We start from the raw sequence: 20,418 nt of genomic DNA, 5'->3' as shown, positions 1-20,418 counted from the left end.
TGCCCGTTGGAAGGATTGAACAATCCAGCTGAACACTCACCCAACAAGCTGAGGCAAAACCGCCGTGGAAAGGCCGCCCATGAACAACACTCTGACACTTGTAGTGGCTAAATGTCTCCGGTCATGATCTAAACAGTTTCTTCTTAGAGTTTCAAACAAGTAACCACTCTTAGACGGAAAGAACGAGTCTACACGTGTTAAAGTTTGAACAACGATGACGACGGTAGAAAACAGTGTGTTCGCCCCGTCTTTACTGAAGCATTCTCACATATGACAAACACACAACCTTTTACATTCAACAGATGCGCGAGCTCCATAACGTCATTGCTCAGCGTCAGTTCTTATTGGCTATTCATTCTGGAACATTATAAGCATTAAACTGAATGCAGGCAGATTATACTAAATACAAATTATAAATCTATTATCACAATTATTAATGTAATCTTACATATTTCTGTAATATGCAAATATTGAATATATCAAAATAATAATAACTATTAAATATGAGCTTACACTACTGAATAGAAAATGGCACCAATAGTATGGAACCTTTTGGACATTATTTAGAATGCCAAAAAAATACAAGAGGTTTCATATTCTTCATGATATTTCTTTCTGTCACTGACCTAATCAAATATTTGGTCATTCCGCTGACTAAAACAACAATTTATGGTAGAAAATATAATGGTTACTGCCTGAGAAAATGCAGCAGTATAAGCATGCATTCACACAGCAGCAAGTCGTAGCAGGGTTGGTGGTGTAATCTGGGCACATCACAGCCCACAGTAAGCTTCCTCCCAGTCCAGATCAGCACTTATTATGTAGCACCAGACATAGTGAGTGAGTTCACTCTGCCTCTCTCAATCTCAACTGTATATGATGAGCACATAATGCTAAAAGACCTGCGGTGGAGGGAGGGATCAGTCATTGCAGAACTCTCTTCATGGAAACAATATACACACTCTTGAATGAGCTCATCAGATCATTTGTGATTTAGCAAGAATTAGCTGTTAGTTAACAGCGATCACAGGATGGTCACTAATAAATATGCCAGCTCTGCCTCAGTACTGGTATTTTTCATGTTCAGACCTTCATCCATCCATTCAAATTCTGTATTCAGATGAATTGCCATTGCAAAATGTAAATTGCAGAGAGTATGATCAGTATTTTAGGGGCTTTGGGGGTTGGAGCACACCTACACAGACAGTTTAGTCAGTGGTCAGATATGATAACACCCACTTAAATATGAGTCAAATATGAGGCAAAAACTTTGTTGAATGCATCTACAAACTTCATTACACAGTTTATATATACATGTAGTGCACTGTAACTGTCATACATTGTTTTTGATATTTTTCATATCTCAGGTCTTCTACCTGTTTGAGCCTCTGTACCACGTCCAGCTCGCGTTGCTTCCTCGGCTGGCACAGAGTCGGAATCTGGCTGAGAGAAGGGTGATGCTGGGAGCAGCCAGAGACTTGCTGAGGTCCCTGTACCACTGTCACCTCAACAGTCTGGAGAGTTACATACGACCGCGTCCTGCCAACCACTCCACTGACAAGCTGTTCAGACGAGGAGCTAGTAAGCAACACATGTCAGCACTTTGTCCACTTGTCCTACTTTCATTCACATGACACTGATAACACAATAATGATTTATCCATGTAGCAGCTTGTGCAATGCATTATTGTTACAGTTGTGCTCTGTCTGTAGGCCGGTCACTGTGCTCCCCACCTGTCTGTGAGGCCCCTTTAGGCCCAGAGGGGCAGAACCTGGTGCTGGCTGATGAGGGGGAGTGTGTGAGGAGATGTGGGCCACTCAATGTGTCACTGGCTGCTGATGCCTGTAGAACAAAGCGCCACGCAGCCATCAAGACTGTCCGGATTCCCCAAATCAATGACCTCAGAGCGCTGATTGAGGACCCAAGACTCAACCTGAAGGTAGAAAAATAATAATAATAATATTCATTATATATATATATATATATATATAATCACCAGTAGAAGTCGGGTAGGGGGGGAGCTGATGTTGATTCTTCAGAAGCTGTCTTGTTTAAGACAGTACCTCTGCCTAGTGTTAAAATAAAGAACTACAACACAGTCAAGCGTAACTTTTATATATGGGACATATTCAGTTATATTTTTAGAATTTGCCGCAGGCCAATTAAAAATGGACCACAGGCCGCAGTTGGCCTGCTGGACGTAGTTTGGACACTAATGTAATGGAATACAGTTTTCCAGTGTTATCAGACAGTCTTGTTCTGTATTCTGTGTTTAAATATTTCCAAACAAATCTATTCACAGAAGTTATCTCATGACAAAACAAATCAAATCAAATCAATTTTATTTGAATAGCCCAAAGTCACAAAGCACATTTTCCTCAGAGGGCTTTACAATCTGTACAGGGAGTGACACCCTCTGTCCTTAGACCCTCGGTTCGAGTGAGGAAAAACTTGCCCACAAAAAACCTTTAACAGGGAAAAAATGTGGAAGAAACCTCAGGAAGAGCCACAGAGGAGGGATCCCTCTCCCAGGACGGACAGACGTGCAATGGATGTCACGTGTACAGGATAAATCAACACAAACATATTGTACAATTACAATGACTGATAAAATGACAATGAATCACAATGAATGATAAAATGACAATGAATCACAATGACTGACAAAATGACAATGAATCACAATGAATGACAAAATGACAATGAATCACAATGAATGATAAAATGACAATGAATTACAATGAATGATAAAATGACAATGAATCACAATGAATGATAAAATGACCACAGTAGCAGATATGGTAGCAGTAATGAACGTAATAATATATGTAGTGGACGTCGTGCAGGATCACAGCAGCAGCCACGATCCACGAGAACCTGCTGGATGACAGAGCACAGAAACTCCGAGGAAGTTTGGTTAGTAACATGCATTAATGAGACATGTATGTTCACAGATGGAGAGGGAGAGAGACCTGATGGGATGACCTGAGCCAGCCCTAACTATAAGCTCTATCAATAAGGAAAGTCTTAAGTCTATTCTTAAAGGTGTTGACCGTGTCTGCCTCCTGAACCCAGAAAGGTAGTTTGTTCCACAGAAGAGGAGCCTGATAGCTGAAAGCTCTGGCTCCCAATCTACTTTTGGAGACTATAGGAACCACAAGGAACCCAGTGTCCTGAGAGCGCAGTGTTCTAGAGGGGTAGTAAGGTATTATGAGCTCTTTTAGATAAGATGGTGCCTGACCATGAAAAGCTTTGTAAGTAATGAGAAGAATTTTAAATTCTATTCTAGATTTAACAGGTAGCCAATGCAAGGAAGCCAGAATGGGAGAGATGTGATCTCTGATCTTGGTTCCTGTCAGAACACGTGCAGCAGCATTCTGAATTAACTGCAAAGTCCTAAGAGACTTATTAGAGCAGCCTGATAACAAGACACACTTTCCATATAGACTGTACACTTTATAATAGTGTTTACAGAGACTCAACAATTCCCACCATGTGCAAGAACTTGGTGACAGTGGCAAGAAAAAACTTCCTTTAAGAGGCAGGAACCTCAAGCAGAACCTCGTTCATGGGCGACATCTGCCACAGCCTATTGTGTGGCCTTAACAGTGAACTTAAATATAGTTGGGAGAATATATTTTAACATAATCTAGGCTAAAACAGCCAGATGTCATGCAGGTACACTTGAACATCTTTTATTCCTGAATCACATGCACATAGCACACTGCTTACTGCAGGGCTATTGAGGCCATGCCCCCTACCTGCACAGGTGATTTCTGTACCTGGACCACACTTTAGAGCCCAGAGCACACAGAGACTATTGAGGTGGTGGACTACATAATATTGTTCAATAGAATAATTCAAACTTGATTGTTTTATTTTGCACATCTGCTTATAAGAAACCAAAATGTTTAGATTTATGTTTGGATATGATGCAGTCTGTTTAAATTACCCACAATTTACAGTTAATTCACATTAATTCACATTAATTCCCATGGAGTTTCTGATTTTGAAAATTTTCCACAAAGTTTCTGGAAATTTACCAGAAATGTTCCTCCTGTTTGCAACGCTACCTACCTGTAGTAATAATGATGGTAATAAAAATATGTCAATATTATTTGTAGCTGGTATCAAGCAGGGTCAGAGCAGCAGTCAAAACCACAATTACCAGTATACGTTCAGCCATGATCCATGAAAACCTGCGAGATGTGAGAGCACCAAAACTCAGAGGAAGAAGTGAAGTTAGTAACATGTATTAATGGTACAGGAATGTTTACAGGTGGAGAGAGAGGTCCCACCAATAACTACAAACTTGTTTAGTGGTCTGGACAGCAGACACATTCATAGATCATTTCTAATTCAATCAAATTTTTATAGCACCATATCATAACAAAGTTATCTCATGACACTTTTCATAATAAGCAGGTCTACATATAGTATTTATAATATTATTTACAGAGACCAACAGTTCCACCATGAGCAAACACTTGGAGACGATGGTGAGAAAAAACTTCCTTTTAACAGGCAGAAACCTCAGGCAGACCCAAGCTCATTGGTGGACAGTCATCCACCACGACTGGTTAAAGATAGAGAGGGGCGGCTAGAGAGAGAAAGGGGATATTCATAAATATATATATAAAGAGAGAGAGCGAGAGAGACAGAGAGAGAGAGAGAGATGCACAGCAGCAGCAAATCATCAACTAACTATAAACTGTAATGGAGATATGGTAGAAATAATGACAGTTTTCAGAGTTTTCAGTAAAGGGATTTCTAGATGTAGATGCAGCTGATCTGGGTCATTGACTGGGCAGTGTGTCACCACTGAGTGAGGAGGCTGAATTCAACAGCTCTTTACCAGCTGAGCACAGGGAAGGTTATATGACCAATCAATGCAGTTCTAAATTGGTATTGAATGTGTAGTAAGAACGACCGCAGTCCCTAAGAGACACTCCAAACACATGTACAGACACATCGACACAAAATATACACACAGGCACAGAACAGTGGTGACATCATCTCCTTTTTGTTAAACTTACTCTGATGTAATGAGTGTAAAAAGCAAACTAAAACCAAACAGACAGTTTATCTCCTTTACTGTTTATAGCGAGAGGTCTGATGGCACACCAAATATGATTAGCAGTGGCCATGGTTGTGGTGGTATATGTAACAGGGTGGAAAATGTATGGAACACTGAGGACCAGAATCATTGCAGGACCAATAGATAGTCTTTCTCTAGCTGGGTGTACCACTTTTAACTAGATTAAACTGAGTTGTGGACATGAGGAAAATGATTCAACTTGTAGCTGGAGAGAGAACCAACATCTTTTAGAAATGCTTTGGATCTTCTATATAAAGCTAAAGCTTGTTAACATTTATGGAAGCTTTGTTCTCTATAGTAATGTCCTGAATCTTGGGTGATGCTTTAAGAGCAATGGACTGTTCTATTGCACAGGCAAATGGATTTGAATATAGCAGATTAATCATCATCATGAATTAGTAAAAACCTTTAACAAAAATGAAGGCTAATTTGTCACTGTATTTCATGTCTGTCCATATAAAACAAATCTATATAAGAACATTTTTGTAGGAGGTGTGAATAAAAACAAAAAGCTTTTGGATAGAAAAGCTTTGGATTGGATTTAATGATCTCCAAGAGTCAACACAAACATCACATTCTATGAAAACAGACACTGACTTGACTGACATTTACATTTTTGGGATTGAAGTGATGCAGTAATTGACTCAGAAGAAAGTTTAGATCCCTTCAAAAAATAAGTTCATGTGTGAAAAATGTAAGAAACGATGATATCTATGATGTTTGATCCTCAGTATTTAAATGGGTTCCCTGCAAGTAAGGCCTTACTATAAGTAAACAATCCCCGTTTCATAGTGTTTCATCATCTGGCAGGACACAGGTCACAAACATAGTCTTTCACGGTCGCGAGATTCTACTTGTGGAAAATGGAAAACAAAGAGTTATCTTTCAGTAATCGCTAGATCTTTGTGCTGGTAATAATGGAACTGGATAATAATAATAATGCTAATAATAAAAAAAGATTTCGAACAGGACTTGTCATCATTGTCATAGAGTAACATTCCCATCTTTGTAATGTGCTGCCCTGCCTTGTGTATCACTTGTTAACTGTGCTTAGAGCAGCGTCTTACATGGTTGAAACAGTTGTGAGGTCATCTGGGTTTAAAAGAAGAACATCTGATCAGTGTGATAATCAAAATCTTCACAAGTGCTACTAAATGAACTTGCAGTAATGTTCAAAGACTCAGGTTGTAATGACCATTGCTCCTGCTACTGCTGTTACTGGTAGTTCACCCAGAAATCTTTGAACACATACACATACAAGACATTCAGAGACATGTGCTGTTGCTGACTTTGTAAACAAAGTTTTATTACTCATGTTTCATCATCAGGTGATCCAACTTGTTCGGGATCCACGTGGCATCCTGGCGTCTCGTATTGAGACATTTCGAGATACTTACCGGCTGTGGCGTCTGTGGAGGGCAACAGGACGTCGACCCCACAACCTGGACCTGGGACAGATCAACACAGTGTGTGAGGACTTCCTCAGGTCTGTGTCCACCGGCCTGGCCAGACCTTCCTGGCTCAGAGGGCGGTACATTCTGCTCAGGTAAGAAGGACAGAGATTGTACTTGTTCATAGTATAAGCCTTAGTGCTCAGTTCTTAATGAACTTCTGTGATCCATCGCCTTCACAAGGCAAGATGTCAGTCTCTCGGTCAGCAGAAAGACCCAAACAGAAAGTATCAATAAAGCAGTAGTGGTATAAAAGACTGTGTACCAGTTTATACAACACTTATATGTTTGCACTCTGATAACCTCTGAATGTTGTGGAGAAAACTTCCAAAACATAATGAAATCAAATGAAATGAAATCAATTTTATTTGTATAGCCCAAAGTCACAAAGTACATTTGCCTCAGAGGGCTTTACAATCTGTACAGGGAGTGACACCCTCTGTCCTTAGACCCTCAGTTCAAGTGAGGAAAAACTTGCCCACAAAAAACCTTTAACAGGGAAAAAATGTGGAAGAAACCTCAGGAAGAGCCACAGAGGAGGGATCCCTCTCCCAGGACGGACAGACGTGCAATGGATGTCACGTGTACAGGACAAATCAACACAAACATATTGTACAATTACAATGACTGACAAAATGACAATGAATCACAATGAATGATAAAATGATTACAGTAGCAGATATGGTAGTAATAATGACAGTAATAATATGCGTAGTGGACGTCCTGTAGGACCACAACAGCAGCCACGGCTGTGGCTCACAGGCAGAGCGGGTCGTCCACCAATCAGATGATCAGTGGTGCGATCCCCCGGCTCCCCGGTCTGCATGCCGAAGTGTCCTTGGGCAAGATACTGAACCAAGTTGCTCCCGAAGGCTGTGCCATCGGTGTATGAATGTGTATGAATGCTTAAATCCTTAAACTGATGAACAGTTGGCACCTTGCATGGTAGCCAATGCCATCAGTGTATGAATGTGTGTGAATGGGGTGAATGAGATATGTAGTGTAGAGCGCTTTGAGTGGTCGGAAGACTAGAAAGGCGCTATATAAGTACAGTCCATTTACCATTTACGATCCATGAGAACCTGCTGGACGACAGAGCACGTGTACAGGAAGTTTGGTTAGTAACATGCATTAATGAGACATGTCCACAGATGGAGAGAGGGAGAGAGAGCGGGAGGGAGAGGGGGAATGAAATAACAACACAGAGACAGCTGCTTGCGAATCTGAACCACCCTTTACTTTTACTTTTCACAACCTTTTATACCCATTTTTACATCACTCTTACATCACTGTTACATAGTCAAATCACCAGATCTGGACCCAACCGTCCTGTACTTTCTTATAATCATATGTCTGTGTTCTGAGCGTCACATGAACTTAATATTGTCTATGTGTTTCCCATGAGCCTGCATGGTGTGTGTGTGCACGCTCGACTCCTTAATCTCGGTCAAGGCCGACCTGAAAACAGACTGGCTGAATGTTATCAGGTGGCATAGAAACATTCAATACTGTCCTAGCTGTGTAATCTGTGTGTCTGTGTGTTTGTGCGTTTGTGCGTTTTTTGTGTGCCTTTATCATGTTCCATTCAAAAGTCCATATGTGTCACATAGAACACCGCATATCCCTCCTCTGGGGATATCAAATCCCAACTAATAGTTCAACACCACAGCAATGCAAGTAAGGGCGAAAACCCACTTGGGGAAAAATTCCCTTACGACCCCCGGAAACGCTTTTTGATTATATGTTTAACACGGGCGATCACACAATGGCCTGCATTGTTGGTTACATTATACTGATTATATGTAGAATAAAACAAAATTAAAATTATGTGTCAAACAAAGTCAATAAACAAAATCACAAGATTATGAGTATAAAACAACATCAAACAAAATCACAGTCGAATAAAACAAACCAAACTTGCGTGTAGCAAGAAAATGTGTGTGTGTTGTATAGCAAGAATCGCAAACAAAATAAAACAATCTAATAAAACAAGAATCCAGATTATACATATCATGAATAGATCAACGCCATGTGTAATAATAAAACAAAATCAAGATTTATGAATAAAACCAAAGTCATATGTAATAGTAATAAATCAAAATCATGTGTAATAATAACAAATCAAAATCATGTATAGTAATAATAACAAATCTTAATCATGTATAATAATAAAACAAAATCAAGATTCATGAATAAATCAAAGTCATGTGTAGTAAAACAAAATCAAGACGAATCAAAGTAATGTGTAATAATAAAACAAAATCAAGACGTTTACTGTATGTGTGTGTGTGTGCGTGTGCATGGTGTGTGTGTAATTAATAAATCATGCTTGCTGTGTTCAAATGGAAAAACTCATCTCGAGATTAGAAAATGAATTCAACATAACTCAGTGAAATTGGAAAGGTGTGACAATGATCACCTTGAGACAACACAGTTAATCACACCCTTAATTGTCCATTAATAAATCCATTACTAAAAGTCCATTTAGTCCTACAGATGGCACCACATTGTTCTCTCCAGTTCAAAGTCCTTGGCAGAGTGGCATCAGCCCCAGCACAAACATTTGATGTGCTTTTGATCCAAAGTTCGGTCCTACCTCTTCCTCCTTAAAGTCCATCGATTCACTGTGCGAATTCTCAAGGTATTCAGGATTGCGGAACAAGTCAGGGTGGTCAGCCACCACTTGTGCCAGTTGAGCCTCTGCCACCTTCATGGTTGCCATCATGGACATTCGTCTAATTTATGTCTCTCGGCCTCTGTCCAAAGCAGTTTCTCCTTGGGTTGATCCTTGGGTAGCATCTCCATCAAGCAGTTTGCCACCATCAGCATCAGCAGGTGAATCATGTTCATCTCTGCTCTTTGATTCACTTTTGTTTTGAACAGGCTTTTCCTCTTCCTGTTTAGCTCTCGTAGCTCTGGTGCAGTGATTTAGGTGGTACCATGTGGTACTTCATTCGACCTGAACAGCTGTTGGCGTTGTCCGCACCACCTTATAGGGACCTTCTCGTCTCGGCTCGTGCCACTTCCTTCTGAAGACCTTAATATAGACTTCGTCTCCCGGGACCACGTGGCTCTCTGTTAACAGACTGGACTGGAGCTTTCCTGCAAATATATAGATCTGTGTATGGCAGTTATTTGTTTCATATACTCTTTTATCTCCATTTGCAGTTGCTCAAGCAGAGGTCCCTTATGGGGACCCCTTAACTGTGGTGTAGGCATGGGTCGACCCGTAAGCATTTCATGTGGGGTTAGATGTGTCACTCTGTTTGCTTGCATGTGATAGCTCATTAGTGCGAGTGGTAAAGCATCCACCCAGTTTAGCTTTGTGCTAGCACAGATTTTGTTAAGCTTAGCTTTAACAAACAGCTTTAAATGGACTTTCTGGCACTGGAATGTGACCTGCTGGTGTCTTTATTCCCTTTTTTACATTACTCAGAGCACAAATTTTTTTCACAAATTTAAGATTGGTTACTGATGAGGAGAGGGGGATGTCATGACCAGAGAGGGTGAGGCTGGTTATGGAAGATGCCTGGATCTGGTTAGGGGTACCCACAATAATAGCCTCTGTTTTAGAACTGTTGAGATGAAGAAAGTTGAGATTCATCCACGTCTTTATCTCCTCCAGACAGGCTGAGAGTAATGGCAGGGCGGCTGATGGTGGTGATGGAGAATTTGGGGAGGGGTGTGTGCCAGTTTTGATGTAGAGCTGTGTGTCGTCTGCATAACAGTGGATTCCATGGTGATTTATAACACGGCCGAGTGGGAGGATGTATAAATTAAAGAGGATAGGGCCCAGGACTGAGCCCTGAGGGACCCCACAGGTAACCGTGTGTGTCTGGGATTTTGCATTGCCAAAAGAGATGTATTCAGTTCTGTCAGTGAGGTAGGAGTGGAACCAGTTTAAAGCAGTGTCATTGAGTCCAATGGAGTGATGTAGCCGGTTGAGGAGTATGGTATGGTCCACAGTGTCAAATGCAGCAGACAGATCGAGGAGGACAAGGAGCGAAGGTGAGCCGGAGTCTGCTGCCTTCAGAGGTCATTTGTGAACCTTCTAACCAAGGCCATTGTTTCGTGCTGTGGTGCGCAGATCGGAAACCAACTGGAATTTTTTATTCAAAGAGGTTTGTTGTTTTTTAAGTTGGTCTGAAGATTTGTCAGCAACTACGTTTTTTCAGGAGCTTTGGAGAGGAAGGGAGATTTGATATAGTTCTGTAGTTTGCAAAATCTTCTGGTCGAGTGTTTGGTTTTTTGAGACGAGGGTCTATTTGGCAGAGTTAAGAAGCAGCCAGGGACAAATCCAGTCTGGAGGAAAGGTCCTCCATTACCTTTTTTTGTGCTGGCATTTTATTATTGCGATTTTGTTGGGAACAGCAATAGCTAAGATTGAGTTCCCCTATCTGCTCTGGTGTTGAATTGGAGTACCATCGCTGCTTTTTTTTAAAAACCCTGGTCTCCAAAGGCAGCATAGTAGGTGGCAGAACTCTGATGAGCATAAGTCTTGTTTGATAACGCAAATCCTGCAGAATGATGATCCCGGAAAAAGGACCATCTACAAAGTAAGACACATCGGTATTCACAAGAGGGTGGACTCCAAATCAGGCCGCAGTTTGTGTATTTACCCGCTTGGGCAACACTGTCATGTGACTCAAACCCAATAGAAAGGAGTCTGCAGGGTTTATAGTTGAACATTTCTTATCGTTACGTCAGGATAAGTCAACAGTGACATATATTGTAACCCGCGCTGGGTCAGCCACAAATTTGCCCGATCAATGAGCTCAGTGATCTTTGAGTGTGTATAACTGTAACTGGATAACCCATCGTAATAGTGGATGCTGTCTCATATGCATAATGGAGAGGGCTATCCTTGATAGACACGGTGGCCACCTTGGGCCCGACATTATCAGTTTGAGCTGTAATAAGATAGGCTGTTTTTTACGACCACTACAAGTTTCCTGCATTAACACTGCTGATGCATATTTATTGTAACGATAGACAACATAAAAATAGAACGGTGTTATAATAGTCAGGTACCGCTAAGCTGGAGCTTTTGCATTTCTTCTTTAATGGTTTCAAAGGCTATTACATCCTCAAATTCAGGCCATGTTTTAGTCATTGTGGGACTCTGTTATATGTATGTTTTTTACCTCTGTATGCAAACAATTTCGTTGATTCTTCAGCCAATAGAACGCTGAAGAAAGCAGACACAATCCACTACTGTGAAGAATTTGTGCTTCTGTGAAGATATTTGTGTGTGAGGGTTTTGGAACGTCTGCTGGCCAATCCTGAATCACACTCACTGCTCGGAGATCATGAACCGATTGATGATATTGATTTATCTGCGTTCAATATTGGAAATATCGGCGTATTACAAAGACTTTGAGTTTCAAATAACACTCCTGCTTTCACGATTGGAAGATCAATGGATTCTCAGTTTTTCTCCATTTAATCTGTGATGCAACTTTCATCATTGGGCCAATCAAGTCTTTTGACCAAAATTTTTGTTAACACACAAGGCGACATGTGGTACGATCTGGTAGTGTACCACCTTGAGAGAGACGAATTTGGCTTTACATTCAACGCAGCACCTTCTTTTTCCAATTATTAATGTACCATTATTAATTCAATGACCAAGCCTTTGTGGCACTTTGCCATTCTTCACTGAAAATCGCGGCAGGATGGATCATAGTATACCGACAGGAGGATAGTCTGAGCGCGTTTCTTGCTTCTGGAATTTGAGCTCGAATGTATGTTCCCCCACTTCCCAACTCCTTAAGCACGGGGTTTGTGATTTCCGCAGCCATAGAGCCGTTGCCTTCTCTGCTTAAACATTCATTTGGAATTACACCCGATTATCAATGTAAAACTCCTTGGGGAGAGCACCAAATCTTTATTTAATTGACACAATGCATCTCTCCCTAGCAAATTTACAGGTGTGTGTTCAGATACAGGATTGGCAAAATGGTTTTGTCGTTACCATTGATAGTTGAACTGGAGCTGTTACTGAATTAACTGCATTTGTCCCGAGAATCCACTGTCTTGACAAATTTGCCTGACTGGGGGAGGTTGGAGCATAACATGGACTTACACAGGTTGCTGCGCAACACCATCATAGGTGTTGGACTGCCTTCTACTTGCACCTAACATTGGCTCGACATTAGCTGCTGTTGTCATTACGGCTAATTGGCCCTCCCCAGTAGGATTCTCTGTGGCATCCCTGTACATGTTTAGGCCCACTCCAGGGATTGGCGGACCGGCGTGTCCTGCTTTGAGTGGGCTGACCATCAGGAGCCAGCCATGGATTTTAGAGAGGCCAGCGAATGTCCACGTTGGTGGGAACAAACAATGGAGGACGTTGTGGGGGTGGGGCAGAGATTGGTAGTAAATTGGGGAGCAGAAGGCACGGCGTCTGCAGGAGCAACACGGCTCCACTCTGGGCTCTTCATCATATTCAAAACGGGATCCTGAACTTTTTTCTGCTCTTATTGGTCAGTTCAGTTAGTTGAAGTGGAAGACTTTCCTTGAACCACTCTCTCTTGCAAACTTCTGCTCCTCTTTCCTGTGTCTGTCTATTGCATGTAATCATGGTCACAAAATTCTCTGTGAGTTTTGATACCAACCCCACCCACATCTTCGAGTCTACTTTTCACAGGGCGGCATGGCCTCTAAATAGAGGTCCTGAAGATTGTCCGTTAACAGTGGATGTGTTTCTCTGGATCTCTTCAGTCGCTTGTTTCATGCGTTTCAACTGACGGTTAATGTAAGCAGCTTGGGTTCTCAGTGTCTGTCAGTGGTTCACCCTTTAGGGCTTTAGGGTCAACCTGAACGGGATACATCTTTCGCAAAGATGCCCAAGGGCAGTTCTATATGGGTTAGACCTGTTCCATCCGAGTTAGGGTCAATCATCCATGCATTCCATTGAACGCAAAATATTTTCCATTGCAGGATCGTCGATTGTGCGTGTCCACAATGCTTTAATGTTCCGATAGCGAGATCCTGCCCTAGTACTCTTCTTCAAAAACTTGAATCCACTTACTGGCCCCTGCGTGCATATCAGGAAGTCTAAGGTCAGCCCACAAAGTCAGAGTTTGCCATGGAATATAATCGGGGCGTTGTTCCCTTGAGAAGAATTGGAGTTTTTGGCCTGGGGCAAGTGTATCTTTCTGGGGTTTTTATAGACAAGGTCTAAGTACCTAAGTTCATAAATTGCCTTTCTCTATGTTTTTGGCCTCATCTGCACTCCACTTCCTTGAAAAACAAAAAAGAACCCTTAGTGCAAAGGTTGCTTCCCTCCCCAGTCTTTTCCCTCTTTTCTACTTCCTGTCCTCTCCCTTGACGGGCCTGCCCTGTTCCTCAAACCTAGTCTTTCGCCTAACTCATGCACATCTGCCTCACCTGATCCTCCCCCCCAAAACCAGGAAATTATAATAGTTTGTCTTATCGCTTCCTCTTAATCCTGAATCCTAGTCGACTCATTTCTCTCCTGGATTACCCGACCTAATCCCAAAAGCCGTAGGGGACTGCTCCTCCTTCTTTGCATGGCTGATTTTCTCTCCGGCTAAGCAATCGAGCACTTTGATTGTTCTGAGTTCACCTTCTCTTGAGGGTGCTCCAGAGTGGAATGGCCTACGACCAGCCCTAGGGCCTCATCTTATTTCAACTGCTCCGGAGATATCAACTGCCTCCAGAGATATCAAACTGCTCGGAAATATGGGATAACGCAGTTTCTTGTAGTCACAATGCTTCGGTTTATCATGGTTTTTATCTTTTGTTGATGTTTTGACGACGCGACGCTCCCTCAGCTTTTTCCTGTAGTGGTTTCCTTCATCCTTAAACAGTTTAACTATCCTAATTTCTTTCTCCCGTTTCTGTTGTCGTGTTCTTACTCTTGGTCTTTTTGGTTTGTAGTCTTTAATTCGAAGCCCATTGCTTTACACCAGGCACTACAACACGTGCCTCCTTCTGGCCAGCCAGGAGATCACCTTAGTACGTTTTTTTCCACTTCTTGAACTGTTCTCTATCTCTTTTGCCGTGTTTGGGTGTTTAAGCCCAGATCTCACTGGCGAGACTCATTTTGTGATTAAAAGTTACAACTGGCTCATAAACTTATTCAATTAATCGTAGCTTAAAGCTGATTTGAGGTCGAGCATTCCCAATCAGAAATAATACAGGCAACCTAGAAGTAAACCTGCTATTGTACTACTTATTTACTACGTACGGTTGTAATGTGTTTATTAAATGTTTTCTAACACAAGAAACCTGTTTAGAAAAATAGATGCAGCTTCACTGTATTTTAGACTTGCAGCAGAATCCAGAAATTTGTCATTTAAGAACACACGCACCTTACATAGACAAAGTTAACCACAATAACGTTGTACAGCTTCAAAATCTCACTTGATCAAAAATCACACTTACCAAAACTCAGATCATTTAAACCAAGAGCACCGATTCAACCATTAACTTAACTTCAGCTATATGCTTAAGGGGAGAGAAGGGAAAAGAGATCACTGCAGCTTACACAGCAACGGTCGGGGCTGTCTAAAACGACTAGGAGTGCAGAAGGAGGGGGAATGACATCACAAGCGCTCGCTCTCTGCAGCCCGATAGAAACACTTCAGTATCACAACCAAAGTTTAGAACACACTTACATCGACAGCTCGCCAACAAATCAGTTCCCACCACAACGGCCTATCAGTAGCCTGTCCCTCCCTCCCTGTCCTCTCTGTCCCTTCACAGTGCACGAAGAGCGCTTACTAGGACTAAACAGCACGATGGATGACTAAAGACAATCAGAACAGAATCGAGAACAAACAGAAGTGCTCAACATTAACTTATTTAAACAGCAAATGTCCTCAAAACAACCACGCATAATGAAAAGCATTAATTTCATATAAAATTTTATGTAAATAATTTTTAGATGACAAACTCAGACTCTCTAAATTTTTACTCAACAACTCGTCCTGTGCCCGAGGTCACCACCCCAGCTAAGTGAATGTGGATTAAGATTTTTAGCACTTTATTCCAAAACGTATTAATGTCCATTTGAATTTTTTTTGGGGGGGGGGGGGTGTGGGGTGGGGTTGGACTGACTCTACAGCTTCTCAAATCACTCCAGTGGGCCGCTCACTCACACACACAACTTTTAATCTCTTTCATGCTACTTGCTATTGCTCAGAACAACCAACATACACACTTGGCACCTCAGCACCACTGTATATCCACTGTATATTTTTAATTTAATAAAATTTTTTATGTTAGTATTTTATTATAATTTTTTGGGCGTTACTAATTTTCTACTCCCTGTACCCTCTTGGGATCCCCGAAAACACAGATTAACACACACAAATTCGCTAAACTAGACTCAAACTTTAGTCAGTTTGTAGGATCCGACACGTAACCAGAAACCGACTTACTAAAGTACGTAGGATCCCCGAAAACACAGGTTAACACAAGACAAAACACAAAGCCTAACCTTAGGCTCACTCGTAGTTCAGTTTCTGTAGGGATCACGCCTCTTGGGATCCCCCACAAAAGCAGCCTTAAAACTTCACCAAAACCACACATAATACAAATCTTTATATTTACCAGCCCAATGCGCTATTTTGACTTGAGTCCTTAATTTATTAAAAAACCACAAAAGGCACCCCATGTACTCTCCCTCTTAAATTCTCTCAACCCTACGGGGGGGGAGTTTTGCATTGAGTGAGCTCGATCAGCAGCTGTACATCCAAACATCTAACTTGGAATTCTTTTTTGGAGAGAATGTTGATACTACTTACTTCACTTAGGATCTGGGTGAAGACTGGCAATAACGCGGCAGAAATGTCTTACTTTTTTATGGCGCCGTTTTACAGTGTCTCCAGTCCCAAGGGGTATGCAGCCAGCATATCATTCATCTCTCCAATCCCATCCTGTCGCCCAATTATGTTGTGGAGAAAACATTGTCCAAAAACGTCCAATGGAAATAAACAAACAAGGAGACAGTGCTTGCGAATCCGAACAACCTTTACTTTTTACGTTTCACAACCTTTTATACCGCATTTTTACATCTTCTTCATCAACTGTTACATAGTCAAATCACACAGATCTGGACCAAATGTCCTGTACTTTCTTATAATCAATATCCGTGTTCTGAAGGCTCACGCGAACATAATATTGTCTATGTGGTTTCCATGAGTCCTGCATGGTGGTGTGTGTCGCGCGCTCGACTCCTTAATCTTGGTCAAGGCCCATCTGAAACAGACTGGCTGAAGGTTATGCGGTGGCATCGAAAAACATTCAATACTGTCCTAGCTGTGTAATCTGTGTGTCCTGTGTGTGTTGTTCGTTTTTGCGTTTTTTGTGTGCCTTTTATCATGATTCATTCAAAGTCATTGTGTCACATCAATCACCCACATGCACAAGGCTTGTGGGATAGTCTATATGATGTTAAGGATTAGCCCAAAAACCGATCATTATTGCCCATCATCCAAATAAGCATGGCAACTCAATAAGTGCTGAAAACAACATGCACAGTGTGAAGTGCGCTCGTGTTAGCTAACTTGGCTAAAACTTTTGACTGTTTTTTTTTTTTTATGTGTTTAGTTAATTTCTTCATGACAGACATACCAAAAGACAGGACCAGACAAAACAGTCAAAAACACACAACAACTACCAACAACAACAACAAGTCGTGGAAAGCATACAAAAACCACAACCAAATCAGAAGCTTTGACTTTCAACGTGGAATAACAACATTTGATGTATGATGGTCCTCAGATGCAGATTAGTAGTTTTCGGTAGTACAAGGCATTCTGATAAGCGCATCACAATTAATGAACCATCAATTTACAAAGAATGATTAACCCTCGGGAACAACCAATTTTCAGCTTCTTTTCTACTTTCGTCTTTTAACATTTGGGCGTATAAACATACTTTAGGTATGAGAAAAGTAGAATTTTGTGCATTTTTTACTCAAAAATCACACCCTACACGGTCTAGTGAAAGGGTTTTTTGATGAAAATATGTATTTTTCAATCCCTTTGCTGCCTGTAACATTTTTCTCATTTGGTTGCGTGCTTTGCAGTCCTGCCGAAACTCTATTTTCGATTGGTCTTTTTACGCAGTGGAATAGAACAGTGTGACAGACTGCAGTTCTCCATGCTTCAGCACCGTATCTCAGGACAAACAGTGCAAAAAAAACACATCTCTCTCTATACAACGTTTGGAGATTAGTACAACTTTACACTTTTTAGGGCGGATATCTGCCCACATCCTTCGCAAAGGGTTTAAGGAAAAGTTTCTTTTTGTTGCCCTTTAAAGGCTGGGCCTATGTTGACACCCCTGCATAGAAGTTGTGATTATGTGCTCATTGATGTTATCAGTAATGTACCATGAAGTTTCAGCAGTCTCCTAGCTACTTTCGCTCGTCCAAGTCATTCAATACCACTGGGAAACATCCACACTGTCTTGAAGCTTCAACAACAATTTCAACAATATTTCAAAAAATGGTAGCATACGGCAGTGTCATTATAGTTTATCGATTCAAAGAAGTGGAAAACAACGTCCAGTTGACTGTAATGAACACACAGACTGCCATCCACGACCATGAACTGCACATGCAGAGTGTCTCTTTGGCCATCTGTTCTACTATTCTTTAACTTTTTTTACTGCAAACTTTCATGAGCAGCCAGCCTTTGTGTAGTCCTTGAGATGACTGGTCCTCTATGGAGGTTGACTGTAATGTAGGGTGACTTTTGTGACACTATTATAAAATGCCCTTTTTGTTAGTAATGATTTTTATGTACATATTTTCTGACACTGACACCTAACAAAACAACAAAACAGCTGGCCACAAACGCAAATCTCTGACTACTTGTTGTGTGGTATAGACAGTACAATACACTCGAGAAAATCCTATCTCCCTATATTAAAAGCTGTGAGAGTATCACTCTGAGTGATGGGAGGCACGATTATAATGCCAACATTAGACATTATAACACAATGCACGACATATACATAAGGAAACGCTCAGTCCTCCTATATTATAATCTAGGCGATGCGATCAATATATCTGTAAGAAGAAAATAATAAAGAAAGAAAAGTCAATAGAGATAATAATGTGCATTTTAGAGAGAAATGCTTTTTTTGTTTTGTTGTTTTTTTTAAATTAAAATATATTAAAAAATAATTAAAAGTAAATTAATGTCCGACCTTGAGACCCGAAACATCAGTTAGCCAGTTTCCTTCGTTGCCATCTATCATCTCCCTTTTAATACAATGGCTGTGAGTCTCTTACCTGCCATATTTAAAGAAAGGGGTCCAAATCCTACAAAAATCAACCATCTTACATTTGAATCTTTATGTTAAGTATTCCATTGTAGTAAGTCAAAATATCCACTTGGTGTCAGCCCTTATTGTAGCTGGAGCATTATTAATCCATCTAAGCAATATATTTTTCCGAGCAGCAAATGTGAGACTACTGAGCAGCCTTCTTTCAATCAAATTAAGTTTGGCTAACAATTTACCCAGTACTCCTCAAACTGGATATATGTCCATATACAGTGCCTATAGCTTCCTACTTCCACTGACATTTGGAACACTTTTCAGACAAACTTGGGTTCATTCTTGTTCTGAGCTGTGGTGTTATCTGCAAGCGATGTAATATTCTAAACTGGGTCTCTGGTTCTTATATATGGAGAGCTCTTCAGCTAACTAACGCCATATTTCCAACCATGTAGATTCATCTATTGTAAGATTTAAATCTGCATTCCATTTGCATTAAAGATCACTAAGTTCATATTGCTGGCAGAGTTGAGATCAGCATATCTCTGACAAGACTGCTTTCTGCCTCTATCAAGAAGTAACGTCACATCTTCCGCAGTCAAAGTCATGTCTGCTTTGATTCTGAATGAAGCTGCAGATTTGCAGATACCTGAAGAAGTTACTGGGGAGACCATATTTCTGTCGGATTTGTTCAAATGTAAGCATCACTCCTTTATCAAATATATGTCTCAGCGTTAAAATCCCCCTCTCCTCCCATATCTTAAATCCCATGTCAGAGGCAAAATCTATGTTCCCGTATATAGGAGCTATATTTGGACAGCTACACCCTGCTCTACAGACATTTGCAACTTGGCCATTTTTAGTCGTAGTTTCTTTCTGTTCCATATAAATGAACTGATCCAGCCTTTACTCTTCTAATTATTTATTATTATAAAATAGGGACCATTTGAAAGTGATAAAGAAGTCTTGGAAGAATATTCATTTTGAGTAAAGCAATTCTTCCCATCATTGACAGTGGAAGAGATGTCCATCTGTCCAGGTCGTCACATACATGCTTTAACAGAGGTTCAAAGTTGGCCTTGTACATTGCTTCTAATGATGGTGTGATGGAAGTCCCAAGATAAGTAAAGCCTGTGGGTGACCATTTAAATGGACAAGAGATGAGCCGAGATGAGTTGCCTAGCGGCATGACTCCAGACTTAGAAAAATGTCTTTTATACCCTGAGAATTTTACTAAATTGATTCATTATCTTAAACAGCTGGTATAGCATTTTGTGGGTTAGTTATAAAAAGCAATATATCATCAGCATATAAGGCTATTTCAATCCTTTCTCACCACTGAATTCCAGTGATATCTTGGCTATTTCTTATAGCTACTGCAAGGGGCTCGATTGGGGGCTATAGCAAACAACAAGGGGATAAAGGCCATCCCTGCCTGGTTCCCCTGACCAAAGGAAAGTAGGATGAGAGCTGGCCTTTGATCCAACAGCAGCCAGCGGCCTGTTATATAACAACTTAACCCAGCTGCTGAAAAGCATCTCCAAGCCAAAGGTCATCAAAGTGTAAAGTACTGGAAAACTCTTTCACCTGTTAGATATGCTTTCCTTA

The 20,418-nt window shown here is 41.0% G+C and overlaps 1 protein-coding gene across 1 annotated transcript in view; it reads left to right on the top strand.

Annotated features, from left to right (window-relative positions):
* LOC104939683 (carbohydrate sulfotransferase 1) overlaps positions 1–20,418 on the top strand; it is a 66,857-nt gene that overhangs the window by 926 nt on the left and 45,513 nt on the right. Inside the window, exons 3-5 of the mRNA XM_027273002.1 lie at positions 1,368–1,581; positions 1,713–1,939; positions 6,427–6,644. Coding sequence (XP_027128803.1) covers positions 1,368–1,581; positions 1,713–1,939; positions 6,427–6,644 — 659 coding nt within the window. The remainder of the gene's footprint in view (positions 1–1,367; positions 1,582–1,712; positions 1,940–6,426; positions 6,645–20,418) is intronic.

Source organism: Larimichthys crocea, chromosome XXI (assembly GCF_000972845.2).
Source record: "Larimichthys crocea isolate SSNF chromosome XXI, L_crocea_2.0, whole genome shotgun sequence".
Taxonomy (NCBI): domain Eukaryota; kingdom Metazoa; phylum Chordata; class Actinopteri; family Sciaenidae; genus Larimichthys; species Larimichthys crocea.
Note: the sequence above shows the minus strand (reverse complement) of the source record. Positions and strands in the feature narration are given on the sequence as shown.